The sequence below is a fragment of the Symphalangus syndactylus genome, chromosome 18, assembly GCF_028878055.3.
Source record: "Symphalangus syndactylus isolate Jambi chromosome 18, NHGRI_mSymSyn1-v2.1_pri, whole genome shotgun sequence".
NCBI lineage: Eukaryota > Metazoa > Chordata > Mammalia > Primates > Hylobatidae > Symphalangus > Symphalangus syndactylus.
The window spans coordinates 57,584,512-57,609,558 of NC_072440.2; the positions used below are offsets into that span (position 1 = coordinate 57,584,512).

At 52.0% G+C, this 25,047-nt stretch overlaps 2 protein-coding genes across 2 annotated transcripts; one reads left to right on the forward strand and one right to left on the reverse strand.

Annotated features, from left to right (window-relative positions):
- Positions 1 to 1,277: 1,277 nt before the first annotated feature.
- LOC129467496 (putative POM121-like protein 1) lies at positions 1,278 to 9,367 on the reverse strand. Its single transcript, XM_055252013.2, has 3 exons — positions 8,093 to 9,367; positions 1,910 to 2,113; positions 1,278 to 1,791 (listed from the first exon to the last, which is right to left on the reverse strand). The coding sequence occupies exons 1-2, from the start codon at positions 9,342 to 9,344 to the stop codon at positions 2,067 to 2,069; spliced, it is 1,299 nt and encodes a 432-aa protein (XP_055107988.2). The 5' UTR covers positions 9,345 to 9,367; the 3' UTR covers positions 1,278 to 1,791; positions 1,910 to 2,066.
- A 2,775-nt stretch (positions 9,368 to 12,142) lies between these two features.
- On the forward strand, positions 12,143 to 24,759 carry LOC129468269 (zinc finger protein 74-like). The gene is given in 7 exon segments (XM_055253627.2): positions 12,143 to 12,243; positions 12,464 to 12,549; positions 17,750 to 17,876; positions 18,395 to 18,490; positions 22,460 to 22,924; positions 22,927 to 23,886; positions 23,889 to 24,759. Coding segments are annotated over 5 exon segments (1,716 nt in total). The 5' UTR covers positions 12,143 to 12,243; positions 12,464 to 12,549; positions 17,750 to 17,842; the 3' UTR covers positions 24,050 to 24,759.
- Positions 24,760 to 25,047: the final 288 nt, after the last annotated feature.

Genomic DNA, 25,047 nt, shown 5'->3' on the forward strand with positions numbered 1-25,047 from the left:
TAAGATGCTGGAATGTAATCCCTGGACAATCCGTGTCCTGGCAGCATTTGGTCTTCCTCGAAGCGCCTGGCTTCACTGTTCTCAGGAGGGGGTTCTGGTCTCTGGGGAACAGCATACGTGGAGGGTTAGGAAGGGGCAAGGCCTAGAGATGGGAGACTCCCTCCCGGAGCAGGTGGAGGCACAGGACCATTTGCTACCCCATCTGCCAGCACCTGCGGGGGAGGCCAGGCATTCTTTGTAAACCCTCCTGACCACCTGGCTAAAGAAAACAGAAGCATGGAGGCTGCCAAGTGTTTTCAAGAAATAACCCTGTGAACATTGCATCACTTTTGTAGAATGAGGGGCTTGGGGCAGGCAGAGGAGAGAAGGGAGAGCAAACTGAGAGCCAAGTTTCCAGATGGTCCTGCAGGAGGAGAGGATGCAGCTGCCCAGAGGGAGGCAGGATCACATTTAAGGAAGTGTGTGGGGTCCCTGGATGACACCAGCACCCACTGTGACTCTGGCGACGCTCCCAAGGTGGGAGGAGTGGGTGCCCCTGTGTGTCAGTGGGCAGCTCCTGCTGAGCCCGCAGCTCACTGGGGAGCCTGACAGCGGGGCCATGCGCCTGACACTCCTCTCTGCTTGTGGACCTGGCGAGGCAGGGAGCAGAAAACAGAGCCACTTGAAGGCTTTCTGTCTGCCTCTGTGTGCAATGTGGATTTAGTTGTGCTTTTTTCTTGCTGGGAGAGCACAGCCACCATTTACAAGCAGTGTCACCCTTGTGGGTAGCGAGGACAGAACAGAACTGCTCTCTGTACCTATCTGGGCCCGGTGGGCTCCCCTGTCCTGGCTTCCATCTCTGTCTCAGCGACCATCCAGCCCTGCGCAGGAACACATGTTGCTTAGAAAAGCCAAATCCAGCCCTTGTCTTGGTCTCCTCTGGTCTCATGATGTGCATCTGTTACCTTGAAACTGGAAACCAGTCTATGAATCTCTGGCCATTTTTTTTTCCCTCTGCAACCTCCTTCCTCATACGACTTTTTATTTATGTAGGTTGTGTGCTGTCTAATGATGGGATGACCACACTTTTCCATGTTCTAAAAGTGCTCCTCTCCTGCAGGGCCCCAGGGCTGATGGTTGCTTTGGGTCTACAGCTACGTCTTACCCGCCTCCTGGCTCGAAAGCCTGTGTGGTGGCAAAGCTGGTCTGGGGCTGGGGAATGTGGCGTTCTCCAGGAGGGGGACCCGGCTCTCCTTCTGCAATTCAGGCAAAGGCCTAGATGCCAGTGTGGCCTCCCACAAGGCATGGCTTCCAGACTCCCCGACCAGAAGTGATGCTTTTTTGCCTCAGGCCCTGGGTTTGAAGCAGCCTGGCTTTCTCTCGGTAAGTGGCTGGTGTCTTAGCAGCTGCAATCTGAGCTCAGCCACCTACACACCCCCGTGGGGGAAAGAACTGCCGACACTTTCATTAAAAAGTTTCCTGAGACGACTTTCGTGCATGTTGATTCCATGATGAGCGCCGCTGGGAAGAAGCCCTGAGCCGGTGGGGTGGGGCTGGAAGCGGCAGGTGCAGTGATGGGGCTGGGTGCCCAGGAGGCCTCAGTGCTCAATCAGGCCACAGTGGCCAAGCCCAGGCTGCAGGGAAGGCCGGCCTGGGAGGTGTGGGTGAGCACAGGCAGGCGCCAGCTGGGCAGTGTGAGGATGCTGGAGCAGCATCCGTAACTCCACTGAGTGGGGTAGTCTGGTTGGGGCAGGGACCGCTGTTGCTTTGGCAGAGAGAGATGATCCCCACTGGGGAGAGGCTGTTGTGACTCTGCAGGTGGGACAGGGACAGATGGCTGCCAGCGTGACCCGGCTGGTCTTCCTTTGCTGTGCTGAGTCCTGGGACATGGAGGATTCCCGCCACACACAGCCTGGTCCCGGGTTCTTACCTGTGGCCACCGCTCTGGCACGAGCCCCTCAGTCTTCGGTGGTGTCTGCCTGGTCTGGGATTTGGTGTTGCTGCTGAGTCCAGCCTTTCCACCACCTCCGCATGGGCCTTGGGTGTTGTCAGCTGCCTCCCGCCTTGGCTTCAGTAGCTCACCCAGCTTACAGGGGAGCTGCCCTGGGCTGGAGATGGGCACGCACTCTGGGTCCTACTTGAAGGAATGCAGCTTGTGGAGACCCGGCCACATCCACTGGGCCACAGGTTGCCCTCGGCAATGCCCACATCAGCCGTCAGCCTGAGCCTCCCCAGGAGAGCAAGGCTCACATGACAAAGGCTGCCCGTGGCCTTTGTCAATGAGGTGGCTGAGCCCAGCCAGGACTTTTCTCGGACTCCCGGGATGTGGCTCTGCTTGTGAGCGGCCTGGTCAGCTCTCTCGGGGTGAGAGGGGCTTGTCACAGGGGCCCCTGCCTGCGGTGTGACCCTTCCCAGCTTCTCTCAGCAGCCCTGCCGGCAGAGTGTCACTGCCACCATGATCATTTCCCTGACACTGGGAGGGTGTGGGGATGTCCTGGGTAGAGACAGGGCCCGTGGCAGCAGCAGGCTCAGGGGCGCCCTGCACTGGTGGGCTGGGGACCTAGTGGAGACCACACCAAGGGCTGGACAAGGGGACGAGCCTCCACCCTGGCCTCTCCTCAGGCCTCAGCAGCACCTCCCACAGGCAGAAGGGTTGACACTGTGTTCTGCCCTCACTGCATGAGCTACGAGTGCCACGTTCTGTTTTGTCCAATCTGGTGTCTGCAGGGCAGGAAAGGGCTGCCGCTGGCCCATTTCTGAGTGTTCAGCACCTAAGGGTGACAGCACTGTCTGTCCCTACCCTCCGGATCCTGTTTGAAAATCAAACCCATGCTCACAGGCCGATTTGTTTTTTCTTTCAGAGACAGGGTCCCACTTTGTCACCCAAGCTGGAGTGCAGTGGTGCAATTATAGCTCAATGCAGCCTCCAATCCCCGGACTCAAGGGACCCTCCTGCCTCAGCCTGCCAAGTAGCTTGGACTATAGCTGTGTGCCATTGCACTTGTTTTATTCTTATTTTGTAGACATGGGGTCTGGCTATGTTGTCCAGGCTATTCTCAAAATTCCCGGCCTCAAGCAATCCTCCCGCCTCGGCCTCTCAAAGGTTGGGATTACAGGTGTGAGGCAAGGCACCCAGCTCAGCCACAGAGCCCTGTTGCATCTCTCTTACTAGGAGCAAGAGCTGACTGTCCCCTCATCCCCATTCCAGAGTGTTGGGGCTGTGTTCAGCCGAGGCCGGGCCATTGGCATGGCCCAGGGAGCGGGATCATTCACTGCTGCCCCAAATCTGAGGTCATTCCACCTCGACAAGACTTCCTCATCCAATCCCTTTACTTGACAGCTGGGGAAACCAATGCGCACAGAGCACCCCCAGCTCACTCGGGTCTCAGAGCTGATCCATGAGCAGAGGCGGAGATCCTCGGATCTTGTCCTCCAGCCTCCCCGTAAGCTTGCTCCCTTTCTGCTCAAAGAGATGGGGCTGGACCTTGACTGGCAGCCCTGGCCTGGACATGACTGTGCTCGTGCAGGTATTCAGGCCGAGATGCCCCGGCATCATATTTTTTTCTGTTTTTGAGATGGTGTCTCACTCTATCGCCCAAGCTGGAGAGCAGTGGCATGAAATTGGCTGACTGCAACCTCTGCCTCCTGGTTAAAGTGATTCTTCTGCCTCAGCCTTCCAAATAGCTGGGACTACAGGCTTGTACAACCACGCCTGACTAATTTTTGTATTTTTACTAGAGACGGGGTTTCCCCATGTTGGCCAGGCTCGTGTCGAACTCCTGACCTCAGGTGATCCACCTGCCTTGGCCTCCCAAAGTGCTAGGATTACAGGTGTGAGCCACTGCATCATTTAAATGTAGTGAGAGACCGGGTGCGGTGGCTCATGCCTGTAATCCCAGTACTTTGAGAGGACGAGGCTGTCAGATCGCCTAAGGTCAGGAGTTCGAGACCAGCCTGGATAACGTGGTGAAACTGTGTCTCTACGAAAAAATAGAAAAAAAATTATCCCTGCGTGGTGGTGTGTACCTGTAGTCCCAGTTACTCAGGAGGCTGAGGCATTAGAATCGCTTAAACCTCGGAGGCGGAGGCTGCAGGGAGCTGAGATGGCGCCACTGCACTCCAGCCTGGGTGACAGAGCAAAACCTTGTCTCTAAATAATTAAATAAATAAATATGGCCAAGCACGGTGCCTTAGGCCTGTAATCCCAACACTTTGGGGGCCAAGGCAGGTGGTCCCTGAGGTCAGGAGTCTGAGACCAGCCTGGCCAAGACGGTGAAACACTGTCTCTACTAAAAATACAAAAGTTAGCCAGGCGTGGTGGCAGGCACCTGTAATCCCAGCTACTCGGGACACTGAGGCAGGAAAACCACTTGAACCTGGAAGGCAGAGGTTGCAGTGAGCTGAGATTGCACCACTGCACTCTAGCCTGGGCAATGGAGCAAGACTCCATCTCAAATAAATTAATAAATACAGAGCAAGATTCTGTCTCAAACAAATAAATAAATGTACACCTGTAATCCTAGCACTTTGGGAGGCTAAGACAGGTCGATCACCTGAGGTCAGGAGTTCGAGACCAGCCTGACCAATATAGGGAAACCCCATCTGAAATACTAAAAATACAAAAATTAGCTGGGAGTTGTGACATGTGCCTGTAGTCCCAGCTACTCGGGAGGCTGAGACAGGAGAATTACTTGAACCCAGGATGTGGAGGTTGCAGTCAGCCGAGATCTCGCCACTGCACTTCAGCCTGGGTGACAGAGTGAGATTCTGTCTCAAAAGGAATAAATAAATAAAATACAAAATAAAAAAATAAATGTAGTAAGATTGCAGAGTCGTGCTGCGGAAGCGTGCTGGTCCTATCCATGTAGTGAAGGCTGATTTCATACACAAATGTCACAAGAACTTTTTTTTGTTTTGTTTTCTTTTATTTTGAGACAGAGTCTTGCTCTGTCACCCAGGCTGGAGTGCAGTGGTGCGATCTCGGCTCACTGCAAGCTCTGCCTTCTGGGTTTATGCCATTCTCCTGTCTCAGCTTCCCAAGTAGCTGGGACTACAGGCGCCTGCCACCACACCCAGCTATTTTTTTTGTATTTTTAGTAGAGATGGGGTTTCACCATGTTATCCAGGATAGTCTCGATCTCCTGACCTCGTGATCCACCCGCCTCAGCCTCCCAAAGTGCTGGAATTACAGGCGTGAGCCACCGTGCCTGGCCACAAGAACTTTTATACCCACCCCTGAAAGAAAGCCCTGATTGCCTTCTGAAGAAGCAGTACATGGACTAACACGTGGGCTATCCCAGACAGCTCTGGAAAAATAAACAGAAAACAGAAAATGACACGCTAAGCCCTTGAGGCCAAAATGCCCTTCCCCAGAGCAGCTGCCAGAAGACAGGGAGCAGGATCGGGTTGGAGGTCACTTCTGGGTGAGGGGGAGAACGGTCAGGCCCGGGGCAGGGGTGTTGGAGCCTGGTTGGCCTCACTGGAACAGAAGAGAGCTGCTTCATGATGCTCAGCTGACAGGCTGAGCCTTGCATAACCGAAGTTCTCACGGTACAGAGAGGCCAGCCAGTGCGGGGACAAAGACACACACGCAGTGAAATGGTTTCCCGGAAGACAGGGCCCAGTTGCATCTCTCAAATGGGACCAGATTGGAAGGGAGACCAGCTGCTTCGGGCAAATGAGGCCACTTCTGAATGAGCTCCCAAACTAGATGGTGCCGAGGGCCGTGGACCTGGCAGCTGGGCTGGACATGGCATAGCCCTGTATTCCAGGAAACGGCATCTCAGTGCTCGTCTGGCCAGTTCTCCAAAAGAACCATCCACAGGCCATTTTTCCATTCCCCTCCTATGCACAGACTGGGCCGGGCCTGACCAGAAACTCTCCCTTGGGGTTTTCCGTCACTGCCAAAACTTGAGCCCAGCAGTGAGGATGTGATGTTAAAATGTGACTCTGGGCCAGGCAGTGGCTCATGCTTGTCGACCCAGTGCTTTTGGGAGGCTGAGCTGGGAGGATCAATTGAGATCAACAGTTCAAGGCCAACCTGAGGGACATAGATCTCTACAAACAAATAAAAACTAGCCAGCTCTGGTGACATGTACTGCTAGTCTCAGCTGCTCAGAAGGCTGAAGTGGCTTCAGCCCAGGAGTTTAAAGCTGCAGCTATGATCGTGCCACCGTATTCCAACACGAAAGACACAGCGAGACCATGTCTTGAAAAAAGGAACAAATAAACTAGGTATAGAAGAAACATACCTGAAAATGGCAGGGCTGGGTGCAGTGGCTCACGAGTGTAATCCCAGCACTTTGGGAAGCTGAGGTGGGTGGATCACCGGATGTCAGGAGTTCGAGACCAGCCTGGCCAACGTGGTGAAACCCCATCTCTACTAAAAGTACGAAAATTAGCCAGGCGTGGTGGCATGCACCAGGTATCCCAGCTACTCGGGAGGCTGAGGCAGGAGAATCGCTTGAACCCAGGAGGCGGAGGTAGCAGTGAGCCAAGATCACATCATTGCACTCCAGCCTGGGCGGCAAGAGCAAGACTCTGTCTCAAAAAAACACAAACAAACAAAACAACGTACCTGAAAATAATAAAAGCTGATACGACAAAGCCATAGCTAACCTACTACAGAATGGGGAAAAGTTGAAAGCATTTCCTCTGTAAACAGGAACAAGATGAGGATGCCCGTTCTCACCACTCCTAGTCGACATCACACAATCAGGCAAGAGAAGACAATAAAAGGCATCCACACTGGAAAAGAGGACGTCGAATTCTTCTTGTCTGATGAAGATGTGATCTTGGATCTAGAAACATGTAAAGGCTCCACCAGAAAACCCCTAGACCTGATAAATAAATTAATACAGTCATTTGCAGAATACAGAATCAACAACAACAACCACAAAATCAGCAGCATTTCTATACACCAATAATGGTCTGGTTGGGAAAGAAATTAAGAAGGCAATCCCATTTACAATAGCAACAACATGGAAAGATGTATACCACAGAAGAAATTTCCCAAGGAAGTGAAAGATTTCTACAAGGAAAACTACAAAACACTGATGAAAATGTTTAAGAGGACAGAAAGAAATGGACAATCATTTCATCTCATGGAAGGAATTCATAGCATTAAAATGACCATACTGCCCGAAGCAGTCTAGAGATTCAATACAACCCCTACCAAAATACCAATGTCATCACTCACAGAATTGGAAAGTCCTACAATTCATAAAAAAGAACCAAAAAAGAGCTCAAAGACCAAAAGTCATGCTCAGCAAAAACAACAATACTAGAGGCATCCCATTTCACTGCAAATTAGAACTACAAAATTTTTGACAAGTGCATAGTAACCAAAATAGTATAATCCTAGCATAAAACTAGACACTTAGATCAATGGGACAGATGAGATAACCCAGAAAGACAGACACATGTTCACAGCCAATTGATCTTTGACAGAGCCGATAGAAACACACACTGGGGAAAGGACACTGTCTTCAATGAATGGTACTAGGAGGGCTGGATGGCCACATGAAGAAGAATGAAACTGGACCCTTATCTCTCTGTGTATAGAAAAATCACTTCGAGATAGATTCAAGACTTAAATGTGAATGTTAAGATACGAAACTACAAAAATCTTGGAAGGAAACCTAGAGAAAACTCTTCTGGATCTCACTCTAAGCAAGGAATTTATGACGGGCTCAAAAGCCCCACATGGAGAAGGATGAGCTGGAGGATGGCCCACTGGACCTGTGTCCAGCAGAACTCCTGACAGCACATGAGGGAGCCTTAGAGGCCAGGTTCCTCCTTGCTGTGCCCACGCGGGAAGTGGGGTTGCTAGGGTCAGAAGCCGGGCCAGACTTGCATGTGAAGCCGCCTTGTTTGCAGTGGCACTGGATCCCCGACTTGCAATTGCAGGCGTCGGCTTAAATGTTCCCCCAGGGGTGTGATAGAAAGTACAGACAAAAGTGCCACCCAACAGAGTTGCTCCCCGTGCCAGGTCCTGTGGTCACCATGGAAGTGTGCTGCCTTGGGGGCCCCCTGGTGTTCAGGCCCCACCCCCCCATGCCCTATTACCATTGGGCCTTTCTCTTTAAAGGGTTTCTTCTGACGGAATGCAGACCTGGGCCCACCTCTGTACTCTCAATTTCCATGGGTGTGGCTGGAGGGCTAGAACTGGCTCCAGAAGTGCCAGGCCTTGGGCTTCTCATGCCCACATCCATGCTTGCAGCTAGGAAGGGGGCCGGAATCAGCGAGGTGACCTGGGCTGAGTCCCAGGAGTGGGAAGAGGTGGCAGGAAGGGGATCTGAGGAGGAGAACAGGGAGCCTGATGGTCTGCGCTTCCTCCCAGACACAGGAGCTGTAGAGGGGACCTCTGCAGCAGATGTTAGGGGGGCCACTGGGCCCAGGCAGTCTTGGGACTTGTGTCTCTCCTGCTGTGCATCCATACTGGGTGCTTTAGAGACAGCAGGCAGACCAGAAGCCCCTGTTGCAAGTGAGGACAAAGCGTGGGAAGGCCGTGAGGCTCTGCAGTCCCAGATGGCCTTGGGCTCGCCCCGCAGTACACTGTTGATGCTCTCGAACACCGCCTCCTTCTCCCGGTCCAGGTCTTCAGCAGTGACCCGGAACCCCAGCTCTAAGGGAGGTGGCAGCATCAGGGGCTCCCCTCGCCTGCGTGGCCGCAGGGGAAACTTGCGTCTACGGGGGCTAGAGGCCTGGGATCTGGGGGAGCCATTCCTGGGGGCGAGTGTCTGCCCTGGTGCTATATCTGCTGCCTTTTCATACCGGGTGTGACCCGAAGAGACAGCCTGAGGCCTGTCCTCACTCGCTGTCTTTGAGGACCTGATGGTCAGCTGGCAGTGGGATGAGGCTGACCCCCTCCTCCGCTTTAGCCACGGGAAGCCTCCCGTGGAGCTGTAGGAGCTCGAGATCGCATTGCGTTTTGTGCACGAGCTCGTCCAGGAGGTCTGGGATGTCTCATTATATCTGACTTCTGACCTCTGGGCATGGAGGTCTCTCTGCACAGGCCCAGGCCTGGGCACAATGGGAGAGAGGCCTCCATTGTCCCGCAGGGGCCTAAATGCAGAGCGTGCATCCGCGGTGACCTCGGGGACTCTTCTCTGATAATCAGGACTCTCTTGGACTCTAGGTTCCTTGTCCTGCTCAGGCATCCCTGCCCCACTCTCCTTGAGGGCCCTCAACACTATCTTCCCTGGACACAAGTGTGGGGACGGCCGGGTGTTGTGGGCCCCAAAGGGGTGACTTCCTGCTCCTGGGCCCCACAGAGAGTCCTTGTGCTCAGTGCAGTGGCTGAGCTGGAGGATGCCCTGGAACTCGGAGCACACAGCACTGGCTTGCTGTGGTACCTGTGCCATGAAATTGAAGGCAGGATCACCAGGAAGGAACACAGAGCCCGCAGGATCACGGAAAACCTTCTTACAGTTGTCTTGACAGCACTGATGCCAAGTGTCTGGGTGCTTGTAGGATGGCCTGCCACTCAGTCCAGGGGCAGGAGCAACGGGGAGATCCCACAAGCAAAGTGAACTGGGGGATGGGCTGAACGGGCTCCAGGCAACTGAGCCCTACTGGCAGGTCCTCGGCCTGGGCCCGGACAGGAATGAGGGGCACAGAGTGCCCAAGCAACCGCTCCTGGGAGCAGTGGAGAACCGTCGTTTTTGAACTCTCGAGAGCTGGGCTCTGAGCGTCCACGTTGAGCTGCCAATTCGGCCAACCGCTAAGCCAGCAGTTTCTTCTGTTGCCGGGCAACGCGCCTTTTAAACCTGAGGGAGTGGCTGCGCGTGCAAAGAACCGGCGCGAGTGAAGGAGCGACCTTAACGGATTAGCGCGGCAAGTTTGCCGGGCAACGCATGTTTTAAAGCTGAGGCAGTGGGTGCGCGTGCACAGAATGGCGCGAGTGACAGATCGACCTTAATGGATTAATTATCGCTGCAAGGTACCTGTGCAAGATACCTGCTGGCAATGGTGGTCGGCGGACGTGGAGGGGGTGGGGGGCATGGAAGAGGTACTGGAAGGAGGGACCCGGGCCCAAAGGTTGCGGGAGGAACAGGTGCCCACAATGGCTGCAGATCTGCCCGTGGATCACTGAAGATTCCTGCTCTCCTGCTGAGGTGGAGACCGCAGTGAGCTGAGATCGCACCATTGCACTCTAGCCTGGGCAACAAGAGCAAAACTCCGTCTCAAAACAAAAAAAAGAAAAAGAAAAAAAAGAGGCCCGGCGTGGTGGCTTATGCCTATAATCCTAGCATTTTAGGAGGTGGGGGTGGGCGGATCAGGAGATCAGGAGTTGGAGAACAGCCTGACCAACATAGTGAAACCCCGTCTCTAGTAAAAATACAAATTTAGTCAGACATGGTGGCACGCGCCTGTAGTACCAGCTACTCCAGCGGCTGAGACGGGAGAATCACTTGAACCCGGGGGCGAGGCAGGGATTGTGATGCGTCGAGATAGCGCCACTGCACTCCAGCCTGGGCAACAGAGCCAGACTCTGTCTTTTTTTTTTGAGACGGAGTCTCCCTCTGTCGCCCAGGCTGGATTCCAGTGGCCTGATCTCGGCTCACCGCAAGCTCCGCCTACCGGGTTCACGCCAGTAGGCGGAGCTTGCAGTGACCTGAGATCTCGCCACCGCACCCGGCTAATTTTTTGTATTTTTAGTAGAGACGGGGTTTCACAGTGTTTGCCAGGATGGTCTCGATCTCCTGACCTCGTGATCAGCCCGCCTCGGCCTCCCAAAGTGCTGGGATTAAAGGCGTGAGGCACTGCGCCCGGCGGAGACTCTGTCAAAAAAAAAAGGCCGGCGAGGGGGCACTTTGGGAGGTGGAGGCGGGCGGATCACGAGGTCAGGAGTTGGAGACCAGCCCAGCCAACATAGCGAAATCCCGTCTGTACTAAAATTACAAAAAATTAGCCGGACGTGGTGGCGGGCGCCTGTAGTCCCAGCTACTCCGGAGGCTGAGGCAGGAGAATGGCGTGAACTTGGGAGGCAGACCTTGCAGTGACCTGAGATTTCACCACTGCACTCCAGCCTGGGTGACAGTGCGAACCTCCGTCTCAAAAAAAAATTAAAAAAAAAAATAATAATAAATAAAATAAAACAGAGAGAGAGAGACAGAGAGAAAAAGGTTTATTAATTTAATGCACTTTTTTGCCTGTGTTCTTCAATTTGCTTAGGAAACACCCACACTTGAGAGCTGGGACTGTGGCCCTGATTGTGGACATGAAATGTATGGTTTCTTGCAAAAAACAGACACTGAATAATTACGATTTAGTTGAGCTAGAAATCCATTTGGTTTCTTCCATATTTTTCCAAAATTTTCATCCTTTTTTTTTTTTTTTTGAGATGGAGTTTCGCTCTTGTCTCCCAGGCTGGAGTGCAATGGCGCGATCTCGGCACCTGCTGGCAATGGAGGGAGGCGGGGGGACGCCCTGCGGGGTAAGTACTGGAAGGAGAGGCGCGCGCACAAAAGGCATGGGAAGACCTGGCGCGCACAATGGCTGCAGATCCGCCAGTGGATCACTGAAGATGCCTGTTCTCCTGCTGAGGCGGGGATTGCAGTGAGCTGAGATCGCACCATGGCACTGCAACCTGGGCAACAAGAGCGAAACTTCGTCACACACACACACACACACACACACACAGACACACACACACACAAGAAAGAAAGAAAAAATAGTGGCCAGGAGTGGGGGCTCACGCATCCCAGCACTTTGGGAGGTCGGGGCGGGCGGATCAGGAGATCAGGAGTTGGAGACCAGCCTGGCCAACATAGTGAAACCCCGTCTCTAGTAAAAATACAAATTTAGTCAGACATGGTGGCACGCACCTGTGGTACTGGCTACTCAGGCGGCTGAGACAGGAGAATCACTTGAACCCTGGGGCGGTGCAGGGATTGTGATGCGCCGAGATCACGCTACTGCACTCCAGCCTGGACAACAGAGCCAGATTCTGTCTTCTTTTTTTTTTTTTTTTTTTTTGAGACGGAGTCTCCCTCTGTCGCCCAGGCTGGATTCCAGTGGCCTGATCTCGGCTCACCGCAAGCTCCGCCTACCAGGTTCAAGCCATTCTCCTGCCTCAGCCTCTGGAGTAGCTGGGACTACAGGCGCCCGCCACCACACCCGGCTAATTTTTTGTGTGATCAGCCTGCCTCGGCCTACCAAAGTGCTGGGATTACAGGCGTGAGCCATCGCTCCTGGCCTCCTGCTTCTTTCTTCCCTGTGCCCAACCATTTGTTCCCACTCAGACGTGTTTGATTGGGGGTAGCAGCTCTTTTCTTCATGGATTGGAGTGTCTGAGACACAGGCAGAATTATTCCTCGATGTTGTTTCAGTTGGTGCTAGCTATTGGGGCTCGTTCCCCACCTTGCCTTGCTGGCAGGTTCTGCCTCCTCTCTGATTCTCACTTGTGCCGCGACAGGTGGGCTTTAAGCTCAGCCGTGAGCCTGGTAGCCGTAGCCTTGACTCATTTCTCCTTCCCCAGCTCTTTCCTCTCAGGATCCTGCTCTTTTCCTGAAAGAGAATCTCGAGGATATATCAGCTCGAGGTCTTCCCGAAGCCAGGTCCAAGGTGAGTGGCTGCGTGTTCTTCCTTCTTTATGAAGAGGGTTGGCACATTCCCTCCCCAGTCCTGGATCGTCAGCCTTCCACAGACCTTCACCCGGGTACCTGCTGGCCGGTTCTCAGGAAGCTGTGGGCAGTGGGAACAGCTCCAGCTGAAGAATCCAGATGTTGCCCGAGGTGTGCCCTCGAGATGTACTCTATCGAATGTCTCGTCCAGTCCAATTCAGCTGGGGATCTCTCTGCCCAGTGCTGTGCTGGGAGCTCAGAGGAGTGGTTTTAGTGGAACCTGAGAGAGTAGGTGACGGCTCACATGGAGTCGCTTTGCCTATCCACGTGCTGGCCAGGGGTTGGTGCAGGATGTTTGCACGGTTGGTTTACTGGGATGGAATCAGACAGGGGCACGTGGAGCAGCTCAGGAAGGGCTGGATTGCAGCATTGGGTTAAGAGTGGCGGTAGGGGACACATCCCTGTGTGCTTTCCTCCGTACCCGGCCCCTGGCATGGGGCCTTCATGGAGAGTCCTGGAGATTTAGAGAATCCGGGGGCTCAGCAAGGAATTGGCCCTGGGCACTTCTGCAGCCAAGTGGGACCCAGATCCCTCCTTTTACAGACTGTGGACTCTGTTCCTCATTTTGTTTTTCTATCGCAACCACCTCACCCCATGGTTGTATTTAGAAGGGTGCAGTTGACAAAAAGAGCACAGTAGAGTGAAAGATCTGGAGGGATAAGGGGTCTTTGGTTTTTTTTTTCTTTTTTTTTTTTTAGCATTTTGTGATTTTGTCAGTCTGCCACTCAAAAGAGGTGACGGCAGATTATAGCCAGCTAGAAACAGCTGCAAAACGTGTATTGTGAGCTGTGCCTCACTTCTGTAGTGTGTCACAATGCTTTATAGTCCTCAAGAAACTTGACAGTCAAATGCAATGCATGTTCCTTGCTTAGGGGATAGATCCAAAAAATTGATAAAGGGCAGTTTGGGACAAGAGGAAATTTGAAAATGGGCTGTATCTTAGGTCATATTGCATCAATAGGAAATTTATTGTGTGTGATAATACTACTGTGATTGTGTAAGAGAATATCCACAGGAGAGACAAGCTGAAGACTGTAGAGTGAGACATCATGATATCTGCAACTTACCTTCAAATGGTTCAGCAAAAAAAAATGTGTGTGCATGTATGTATGTCTGTATGTGTCTGTGCAGCTCCCTCTAGGTGGTAGGGCCCTTGTGCCTGTGTTATTCCTATTCCTAAAATATTAGCTCGTTAGCTCTTTGAATAAACAGTTGACCCTCCTGAGTACAGGTCACCTTTGGCATTTTCTCTTGACAGTCTCATTCACACTCACAGTTCAAGTTGTTCTGTCTCCTGGGACATCTTGTGTGGTCTGTTCTGACTTCTCTGCTAGTGTCATTACCACATCAGCATCTGATTCCAATGCGTACTGTCTGGGTTTTTTATTCCTTTCCCTGCAGAATGATGACACATTGGACGTGGACTTCTCCCAGTGGCCAGAAATACCCATCAAAAAGGCCTGTGCGGGCCTCAGACCCTACCCTACTCTTGCTGGCTGATGCTCCCCACACTGAAGCCATGAAGCCTCTGACAGCTTCACTGGCCAGCACCATATTCTGATACCTCTGGAGATATTTTTTTGTTTTTCTTTCTTTTTCTTTTTCCTTTTTTTTTTTGAGACGGAGTCTCGCTCTGTCACCCAGGCTGGAGTGCAGTGGCACAATCATAGCTCACTGCAGCCTTCAACTCCTGGGCTCAAGCAAATCCCCCAACTCGGCCTCCTGAGTAGTTGGAGAACCAAGGTGTGTGCCCCCACACCCGGCTTGGAGCCTTGTTTCAGCCCATTTTCTCCTTCCCTCGGCTATCGTCATCCTTCATGCCTGCATGCCTCAGTTAGGGGTGTGTTCTCAGCGTTTGTTCTCATCTCTGCCTCCTCATCTGAAATCCAGTGTTTTGGGGGGTAAGGTTTTATTGAGGTGTAATTTATATACAGCACAATTGTGCAATTTTAAGTATACAATTTGATGAGGTTGAGCAAACGTATACAGTTGTGTAACCAGCACCACAATCATGATACGGGACATTTCCATGACCCAGAAATGTCCTCATGCCCCTGTGCATTCAGTCCTCTCCCCTCTCCCCTTGGTAACCACTATAGTTTTGCTATAGATTTTCCTCTTTAAGGATTTCATACGGAATTTATACTATGTGGTCTTTTGTCTCTGCTTTATTTCGCTTAGCATATGCTTTTGAGTTTATCCATGTTGTTGTGTGAATCAGTAGTTTGTTCCTTTTGATTGGTGAGTAATATTCCATTTGTATTAGTCTGCTAGGGCTGCCATACAAAGTATGGCAGGAGGGCTTAAACGACAGAAATGTATTTTCTCACGGTTCCAGAGGCAAGAAGTCTGAGATCAAGGTGTCAGCAGGGTTGATTTCTTCTGAGGCCTCTCCTTGGCTTGTAGATGGCCACCTTTTCCCCGCATCTTCACGTGGTCTTACCTCCTCTATGTCTGTGTACAAATTTCCTCTTCTTATGAGGACACCAGTTATATTGGATCAGGGCCCACTGTATTGAATTCATTTTAACTGAATTACTTCTTTAAAGAACCTCTCTCCAGGCCAGGTGCTGTGGCTCACGCCTGTAATCCCAGCATTTTGGGAGGCTGAGGTGGGTGGATCACTTGAGGTCAGGAGTTCAAGACCAGCCTGGCCAATATGATGAAACTCTGTCTCTACTAAAAATACAAAAATTTAGCTGGGCGTAGTGGTGCATGCCTGTAGTCCTAGCTACTTGGGAGGCTGAGGCAGGAGAATTCTTGGACCCAGGAGGCAGAGGTTGCAGTGAGCTGAGATTGCAACGCTGTACTCCAGCCTGGGTGACAGACTGAGACCATGTCTCAAAAAAAAAAAAAAAACCTCTCTCGGAGTTACCGAGGGTTGAGACATAGGAATTTGAGGTGAGGGGTATACAGTTCATCCCATTACTCCATTGGATGGATATTCCACAGTTTGCTTATCCATTCATCAGCTGATGGACACTTAAGTTACTCATAGGCTTTTGCTATTACAAATCAACCCGCTATAAGTATTTGAGTACACGTACGGCTGTGCATTTTAATTTCTCTTGCATAAATACCTAGGTGTGAAATTGCTGAGCCATATAGTAAATATATGTTTATCAATTTTATTGATCTTTTCAAAAAACAATTTTTTTGCTCTGTTGATTTTTCTCTATTTTCTGTTTTCCATTTCATAGATTTCTGATCCTTATTATCTCCTTGGTGTCTTAAGATTGAAACTTACTTTACTTACTTTAGTGTCTTAAGATTGAAACATAGATATTGATTTGATACCTTTTTTTCCTCATATAGCATTCAGCGCTGTAAATTTCTAAGCACTGCCTCATCTATATCCTACAACTTTTGTTATGTTACATTTTCACTTTTATTCAGCTCAAAATAGCTTCTGATTTCCCTAGTGATTTATTCTTCAGTCATATGTTATTTCAGAATGTGTTGTTTCATTTCCTAATATTGAGGGCATTTTCCAGATAATTTTCTATTATGGATTTCTGATTTAATTCTATTGTCGTCAAAGAATGAATTTTGTATGATTTAAAGTCTTTCAAACCTACCAAGATTTATTTTATTTCCCAGAGTGTGGTTTATCTTGGTAAATGTTCCACATGCCCTTGAAAAAATATGTATTCTGCCTTTGTTGGTTACAGTGTTATGTAAATATCAGTTAAGTCAAGTTGAATGATGGTGTTTTTTAATTGTTCTGTCAGTTTTTGCATTATGTATTTTGAAGCTCTTTTAGTAGATACATTTATATTTAGGATTGCTATGAGTTCTTAATGAATTAACTGTTTTATCATTATATTCTCTTTATCTCTGATAGTCCTCTCTCTGAAATCTACTTTGCTATTATTATAGGCACTTCAGCTTTTTTTTTAAATTAGTATTTGTAGGTTTTATCTTTTTCTATCCTTTCACTTTTAACCTATCTTTGTATGTAAAGTGGGTTTCTGGAGCTTGCTTTTTTAATTCAGTTTGACAATCTCCACGTTTTAATTGGCATGTTTAAACTATTCGCATTTAGTGTAATTATTAATATGGTTGGATTTACATGTCCTGTTTTTTTTTTTTTTTTGACAGAGTTTCACTCTTGTCACCCAGGCTGGAGTGCAGTGGCGAGATCTTGGCTCACTGCAACCTCCACCTCCTGGGTTCAAGCAATTCTCCTGACCTCAGGTGACCTGCCGCCTTGGCCTCCCAAGTGCTGGGATTATAGTTGTGAGCCACCCCACCTGGCCTTGCTGTTAGTTTTCTATGTCTTATGTCTTTTTTGTTTCTCGTTTCCTCCCTTAATGACTTCTTTTGAGGTAAACACATACTGTTCTAATATACTCTTAATTCCTCTGATTTCATTAATATTTTTCACCTTTTAGTTATTTGATTGGATGCTGGACATTGTGAATTTTACTTGGTTGAGTAGGTTTTTGGAATTCCGTGTTTCTGAGATTTGTTCTGGGATGCAGTGAAATTACTTGGCATCTATTTGATCCTTTCAAGGATCAAAGCAAGTCTGGAGTTGGGTGGTGGCCAGGATGCCCAGACCCAAGGGGAGCAGGCAGGAAGTATTGGAAGGCAGTCAGGTGAGGACTGCAGGTAGGCTCTCTTGGTCCCTTGGGGCACAGAACTTGCTGATATAGACAAGGTTTCCTTCCTTAGAGTGTAATAACGGTTTCTAGTCTGGGTTCGGATCCTTTTGCATTAGTGAGCTTTGAATAGAGTTGATGGGATTTTTGTACTATTAATATTCTCTCAAATTTTTAAGTTTGAAATTCTTGGCCCCAGGAAGCATAGCCTCTCTCCCAGGACTTAGAGCCTGATACAACAGCCACGTACAGCCCCTGGGTCCCACCTCAAGTTGCCAGGGTCCAGTGGTGTCTATTCAGACCTGCTTTCCCGGTCTAGAAGGTGGTGTGAGAATGCATGCCAATTCCCAGCCCCCTCCCTGCCCCTGGTCCCCAAATTCAGTCATGGTCAGTGTCTACAGCACAACCTTCTGGCATGGGAGAAGGTCACCTGAGGTTAACCCTTTACTTGTAGGGTCCTTAATCAATCTCTGGCTGCTTTGGAACCATGGACACAGAATCAGTCCTGGGTGAGTGAGAACCTATATGTCATTTCAGGAATCGGTGAGTTTCAAGGATGTGGCTGTGGACTTCACCCAGGAGGAGTGGGGTCAACTAGACTCCCCTCAGAGGGCCTTGTACCGGGATGTGATGTTGGAGAACCACCAGAACCTTCTTGCCCTAGGTAAGATCCCCCCAGCCCCAGGCTGGGCGTCTGCTGTCAGCCTTCTTCTGCATGGTAGATATTAAGGAGGATCCCTTCAGTGCCGGCCCTGGTGTTAGATATGTCATGGGGTGGGAAGCAAGGCCTGCGCCTTGGGGCACTCATGGCCAGGGGCCTCAACCACGCCAGAAGTCCCCAGGGGACAGCGTGGGAGCTGGTAGCATCCTTGCTTGGTGTTTCCCCTGGTCCTGGGATGGGTGCAGGGAGAGAAGAGAAGAAGGTGAGACACTGGAGCCCAGCTGGCTCTGGAACGGTCCTTGAGCAATGAAGTAAGGACGTCAGCACACGTGGGGTCTTCAGAGTATACACTGGGATTTGGGTTCCAATCTGAGACCGTCACCGCTTTTGGCCCAGAGGACCTCCTGTTCCCAGAGAGGGTGTCCACTTCACAGGCATGGTCCTTGTTAGGGGGTGGCCTGTAAGGTCGACTGGGCCTGGAGAGCCGCAGCATGCCCAGCCCACTTTCTCTCCACGAGCAGGACCTCCAGTGCACAAGCCAGATGTGATCTCTCATCTGGAACGAGGCAAGGAGCCATGGAGCATGCAGAGGGAAGTCCCTGGAGGGCCCTGTCCAGGTGAGCAGAGGCACAGGTGGAAGGGTGCCAGCCCCAGCACCACTGGCAGCACCTCCTCCTATGGCCCCTATTTTCCTCCCTCAGTTTGCCCCGGCTCCATCTCCCCTTCTCAGGTCCCCCGCCAGACCCTCCCGCCCGCCTCCCTTCAGCACATACTGAGCACTGCCTGTGTGATGAGACCTATTCTGGGATACAACAGGGAACAAATCTGGCCACTGGGACCAAATGGCCACTTGCTGATGGGGGTGGGGAGGCAGGAATAGAAATATTGAGCCAGTGGTGTTGGCTAGGCAGCCGGGGGTGTGGGATTCGGGGCAGGGGGCCACCAGGGGAGGGGCAGCTGGCATTGATCAGTGTCAGGTTCAGGGCAATCATCAGCATCAGGGCCAGCGTCAGCATCAGCGTCAGGGCCATCATCAGCGTCAGGGTCAGAGTCAGCATCAGCATCAGGGTCAGCATCAGCGTCAGGGTCGGGGCCAGCGTCAGGGTCAGGGTCAATGTCAGTGAGGGCTTCCAGGCTGTGGCCAAGATGGCAGCCCTCCATGAGGGAAAGGGGACTGGGATGGGTCTCGAGCAGAAGGCAGTCTGTTTTTCTTCTCCAACATTTTTTTTGTAGACTTCTCTTCTGAGTTGGTTGATGAATAAGTGAATTAAATTATTTCGGCTTAATTTATTGGACAGTGACTGCTGAGCATGTTAGGTGTCTAGAAAGCTTGAGAAACACCTTTCTGTGGGAAAGGCAGCCAATAAGCTGTGGAGCACAGAACACGGGGGTCGGGGAAGGCGGCCCCTCCTCCATCCCCCTCCGCTGCCACACACCACCCAGCCCCAACCTGCAACAGTGGCTGCAGCCCAAGCTTTCTGGTCTGTATTTCTCACCCCAGCCTCTGATGCTTGCTTTGTCCTCTTTAACAAAATTACAGGTTTCAAAAAATTCCTGTTTTTGTTTGATTCGTAGATGAATATACTGAAAATGAGGCTGAAAGGTTATTGAAATCCTGCATAATCTTTCCACCTAGAGATAACTGTTCTCTAATAACTGACCATGTCACTGATTCCTCTGGGCCCTTCCTCTGTGTGCAGATAGACTTTTCTAAAGCTACACGTGGCCAGGCGTGATGGCTCACACCTGTAATCCCAACACTTTGGGAGGCCAAGGCAGGCAGATCACCTGAGGTCAGGAGTTCGAGACCAGCCTGACCAAACATAGAGAAACCTCGTCTCTACTAAAATTACAAAATTAGCCGGGCATGGTGGCGCATGCCTGTAATCCCAGCTATTTGGGAGGCTAAGGCAGGAGAATCGCTTGAACCTGGGAGGTAGAGGTTGTGGTGAGCTGAGATCACGCTATTGCACTCCAGCCTGGGTAACAAGAGTAAAACTCCATCTCAAAAAAAAAAAAAAAATTAGCTGGGCGCGGTGGTGGGCACCTGTCATCCCAGCTACTCTGGAGGCTTAGGCAGGAGAATTGCTTGAACCCGGGAGGCAGAGGTTGCAGTGAGCCATGATTGCACCATTGCACTCCAGCCTGTGTGACAGAGCTAAACTCCATCTCAAAAAAATAAATAAATAAAGCCTTATGCACCCTCGGAAGCACAGCACTCACGCCGGAGTCTGGCTACCGCACTGACCATGGCATAGTGAGCGTCCTCGCGTGATGTTTACTGATTGCACAGTATCCCTTAGATGAATGTGCTCTGCTGTGTTGTTGGCCCTATTGCTGCCAAAACAACTTTTTTCTGGCCTGGGCCTCTTCTCTCTGCTCTGTGCACCTTCCCTGGACTCTTACCTCTCACTTGGTGTGCACGTGGTCTACACTATAGTGACAGCAGCTGAGCTGCAGCCCTGTGTCATTGACCATCTCGTGGGCCTCTGCTTGCGTGTCTAAAGCCAGACTTGGAACTGGCCCTTCCTCCTCCCGTCCCTGTCTTTGTAAAAGCTTCCACCATCCACCCAGGCTTGGGTGTTTGCTGAGGTCTCATCCTCTCCCCCATTTCCTCTCTTGCCACCTTCAGTCAACAGCTAGGGCCATCAGTTTTAGCACCTAAATGGCTCTCAGATCTGCTGCTTCCTGTTCATTTTCATAGCCTTGGTTCCAGTCTGAAGTTGCCATTTTTCACCTGAGTTATTCAGATGGCCGCCCTAACTGGCCTCCCTAACTGCTCACTCCAACCTCCTTACACACCACCAAAGCCACCTTCAAGACAAACCATTATGCCAGGCACAGGGACTCACACATCTAATCCCAGCAGTTTGGGAGGCCAAGGCGGGAGGATCGCTTGAGCCCAGGAGTTGGAGGCTGCAGTGAGCCATGATTGCACCCCTGCACTGCAGCCTGGACAACACAGCGAGACTCTGTCCCCACCCTCTGCTTCCCCCACCCCCCACCAAGACACCATATGATCACGTCAGCCTCTGTGCAAAAGGCCTTTCTTCCCCAGCTGCCCTCTGAGTCAGGCATCTGGTCACCTCAAACCCATCCACCTTGCCAGGGTCACTTCTCAGCCTTCCTGCCTCTGCATGTCTTGTCTTCATCTTACTGTCTCACCTCTGAGCTTCTGCACATGCTGTTCGCTCTCCACCTGGCTACCTGCCATGTGTGCCTTGGCCAGTTCCACTTGCCCTGCTCTTCTGGATGGGTTGGGGCCACAGGCAGCACCACCATGCCGCTCTGCCCACTGCGCTAGACTGCTCCCTTTTAAGCCTGGGGAGGACAGAATTAGAAATAAAATCTCCTGCCGGCTCAGAAAACCTTGCTATAGAGATAGAAAAGAAAGAAAGCCTTCTTATTGAATAAGTGTTTAACCAGATGTGGCGTGCAGGAGAGAAAGAAACCTCCCCCTTTGACAGGGGAGACAGATCCAACCCAGCACACAGGGCAGCTGTCTTCACCTAAAGGAAGAGTACAGCTTTTTGGGTTTTTTGTTTGTTTGTTTGTTTTTTGAGACAGGGTCTCCCTCTGTTGCCCAGGCTGGGGTGCGGTTGCATGATCATAGCTCGAAGCCTCAACCTCCCTAGGCTCAGGTGATCCTCCCACCTCAGCCTCCTGAGTAGCTGGGACTACAGACAGGTACCATCATTCCCGGCTAATTTTGTATTTTTTGTAGAGGGGTCTCACTGTGTTGCCCAGGCTGGTCTTGGTCTGGGCTCAAGTGATCCGCCCACCTTGACCTCCCAAAGTGCTGGGATTACAGGCATGAGCCGCCGCGCCCAGCCTCTTGTGTCTTTTTGGCAAGCAGGAAGTTACATCTTGGACTCGACTCTTGGACTAGGCTCATTTTGCTTCTGAAAAGGTTTGCATGGGCCTTGAGACAGAGAAAGCATTTGCAATTCCCAGTGTTCTAAAGGGAAGCGCTGGGGTGTGGGGGGCCCTTTTTTCCTTTTGGCACCACAGACAATTTTTAATTCATTTATTAGTCCTAGCTACTCGGGAGGCTGAGGCCGGAGAATGGCGTGAACCCGGGAGGCGGAGCTTGCAGTGAGCCGAGATCGCGCCACTGCACTCCGGCCTGGGCGACAGAGCGAGATTCGGTCTCAAAACAAACAAAGAAAAAACATGTATTTGTCCTGTGTATTGCGAGCACCTGCCATGGTATTGACACAGAGCAGTCGGTCAGCCGACGTGTCTGTGAATGAATGGAATCCTCATCACCAGCTCCCAAGCTTGCCCCTTTCTCAGCCCCCTTGGTGCTTGTAGCTGCTCCTTCGGGGATTCCCTTGGCTTCTCCGCCTCTCCCGGTCTTCGCTCTCTGGTGGCTCCTTCCGTGTTCTTCCTCTCCCTTCTTCCCGCTCTTGCTTGCCCATCTCATCCTGGGCTCTCCCTTCTCTCTGCCTGCGCCTTCCAGCCTTGGCCCTCGTGGCCTCTCCTCTCTTTTCTGGGTGTATCTGCATCTCCAGGTCAATTCTCAAATCTGAATTCTAGGCCAGATTTCCGCTTGCTGACAGAAAATAATTTTCAATATCTTACAGAACGGGAGCTGAAGGCGGTGCCCTCTCAACAGCAGGGCATTTGCAAAGAAGAAGCGGCCCAGGAGCCCATCATGGAGCGGCCCCTGGGCGGGGCTCAGGCGTGGGGGCGCCAGGCAGGTGCTCTGCAGAGGAGTCAGGCTGCGCCCTGGGCGCCCGCACCTGCCATGGTCTGGGAAGTCCCTGCAGAGGAATTCCCCCTCAGGTGTCCCCTCTTCGCCCAGCAACGTGTTCCCGAGGGCGGACCCTTGCTGGACACACGCAAGAACGACCAGGCCACGGAGGGCAGAACCAAGTCCCCCGCGAGACTGTGTGCAGGGGAAAACGCCTCCACGCCAAGTGAGCCAGAAAAGTTCCCCCAGGCGCGCCGGCAGCGCGGGGCGGGCGCCGGGGAGGGCGAGTTCGCGTGCGGGGAGTGCGGGAAGGCGTTCCGCCAGAGCTCCTCCCTCACGCTGCACCGGCGCTGGCACAGCGGGAGAAGGCTTACAAGTGCGATGAATGCGGCAAGGCCTTCACCTGGAGCACCAACCTTCTGGAGCATCGGCGCATCCACACCGGCGAGAAGCCGTTCTTCTGCGGCGAGTGCGGGAAGGCCTTCAGCTGCCACTCGTCCCTCAACGTGCACCAGCGCATCCACACGGGCGAGCGGCCCTACAAGTGCAGCGCCTGCGAGAAGGCCTTCAGCTGCAGCTCGCTGCTCAGCATGCACCTGCGGGTGCACACTGGCGAGAAGCCCTACCGGTGCGGCGAGTGCGGCAAGGCCTTCAACCAGCGCACACACCTCACACGCCACCACCGCATCCTCACGGGCGAGAAGCCCTACCAGTGCGGCTCCTGCGGCAAGGCCTTCACCTGCCACTCGTCCCTCACCGTGCACGAGAAGATCCACAGCGGGGACAAGCCCTTCAAGTGCAGCGACTGCGAGAAGGCCTTCAACAGCCGCTCGCGCCTCACCCTCCACCAGGGGACGCACACGGGCGAGAAGCCCTTCAAGCGCGCCGACTGCGGGAAGGGCTTCAGCTGCCACGCGTACCTGCTCGTGCACAGGCGCATCCACAGCGGCGAGAAGCCCTTCAAGTGCAGTGAGTGCGGCAAAACCTTCAGCTCCCACGTCTACCTCATCGTGCACCGGCGCATCCACACAGGCGAGAAGCCCTTCGACTGCAGCCAGTGTTGGAAGGCCTTCAGCTGCCACTCGTCCCTCATCGTGCACCAGCTCATCGACACCGGTGAGAAGCCCTACAAGTGCAGCGAGCGCGGCAGAGCCTTCAGCCAGAACCACTGTCTCATTAAACATTAGAAAATCCACTCCGGGGAGAAGTCGTTTAAGTGTGAGGCATGTGGGGAGATGTTCAACTGGAGCTCGCACCTCACTGAGCACCAGAGGCTGCACAGCCAGGGGAAGCCCTTGGCCATCCAGTTCAACAAACATTGCTCAGCACCTACTACGTGCCTGGCAGCCTGCTGGGTGCAGGGGATGCTGGACTGAGGGACGTGGACCCCATCGACGTGCTGGACGTGGCAAAGCTCTTGTGCGTGGGTCCCCCCCGAGCTGGCAGGAATTTCTCCCTGGGGAGCAAACCTCGAAACTAGCATGATGTGCTTTGGTGTCAGTAGCCGCTTTCTGAGCTACACAACAAGGAAAGCACCCTGATCCTCCCTGGCTCCTAGATCCAGACCACCTTCCTCCAGGTGTGGGAGCCTTGCCTTATCACCCCAATCAGGTCTGCATGCCAGGGTGCCTCCTCTAGTTAAAGTCAGTCACCTCCCCAGAAGGGCCACACTCCAGGAGGAGAGTTGAGAGTCATTTGAGGTAGTCTTGCCACCTGTTTTCCTTGATGGGCCTGGAAGTTGTTGACAAGGGGAAAGATCTTTCTTGCCAATAAAAAGAAGGGTTATCGTTGGGTGCCATGGCTCACACCTATAATCTTAACACTGTGGGAGGCCAAGGCAAGGGGATCACTTGAGCCCAGGAGTCTAGGACCAGTCTGGACAACATGGTGAGACCTCGTCTCTACAAAAAATGCAAAAATTAGCCAGATGTGGCGGCATGTCCCTGTGGTCCCAGCTACTCAGGAGGCCGAGGTGGGAGGATCATTTGAGCCTAGGAGGTCAAGGCTGCAGTGAGCCATGATTCACAGCACTGCACTGCAGCCTGGGTGACAAAGCAAGACCCTATGTGAAATGAAAAGGAGGTATATCAACTGTCGTATCCTCGGACGGGCTCCTGACATGGCTTTAATCAGGAGTTTCCTCCATAAACTATGATTTTCAGAATAATAAAACAAGAATTATGACTAGCATTACTTTCCAGTGAACATTATTATGTTGCTAGAGAGGAGAATAATCTTGGGTGGTGGGCATTGGGAAAAAGTGAATTTCCTGGCCTTACCTCATGTAAATAGCTCTACTGCAGAGCTGTGTGTTAGTGACAGTGCAGTCAGGGGCGTTCCCACAGCTGTCACAGCACGGCCCAGCATCGTTGTAGCCAGATCCTAACATGCCAACATCACCTCTTGCCATTTAGCCCCTAGTGAGAAATGGGGAGCTAGCAGGCAGGTGCCCAGTGCATTCAGGGAAGATGGGCACAG

Excerpts from the sequence above, each read along its gene's own strand:
- LOC129467496 (XM_055252013.2), bottom strand. The coding sequence starts at position 9,344 with ATGGCACAGGTACCACAGCAAGCCAGTGCTGTGTGCTCCGAGTTCCAG. Across the intron at positions 2,114-8,092 it reads GAGTACAGAGGTGGGCCCAG|GACCCAGAGTGCGTGCCCAT; the intron begins GTCTGCATTCCG and ends TCCTTCAAGTAG.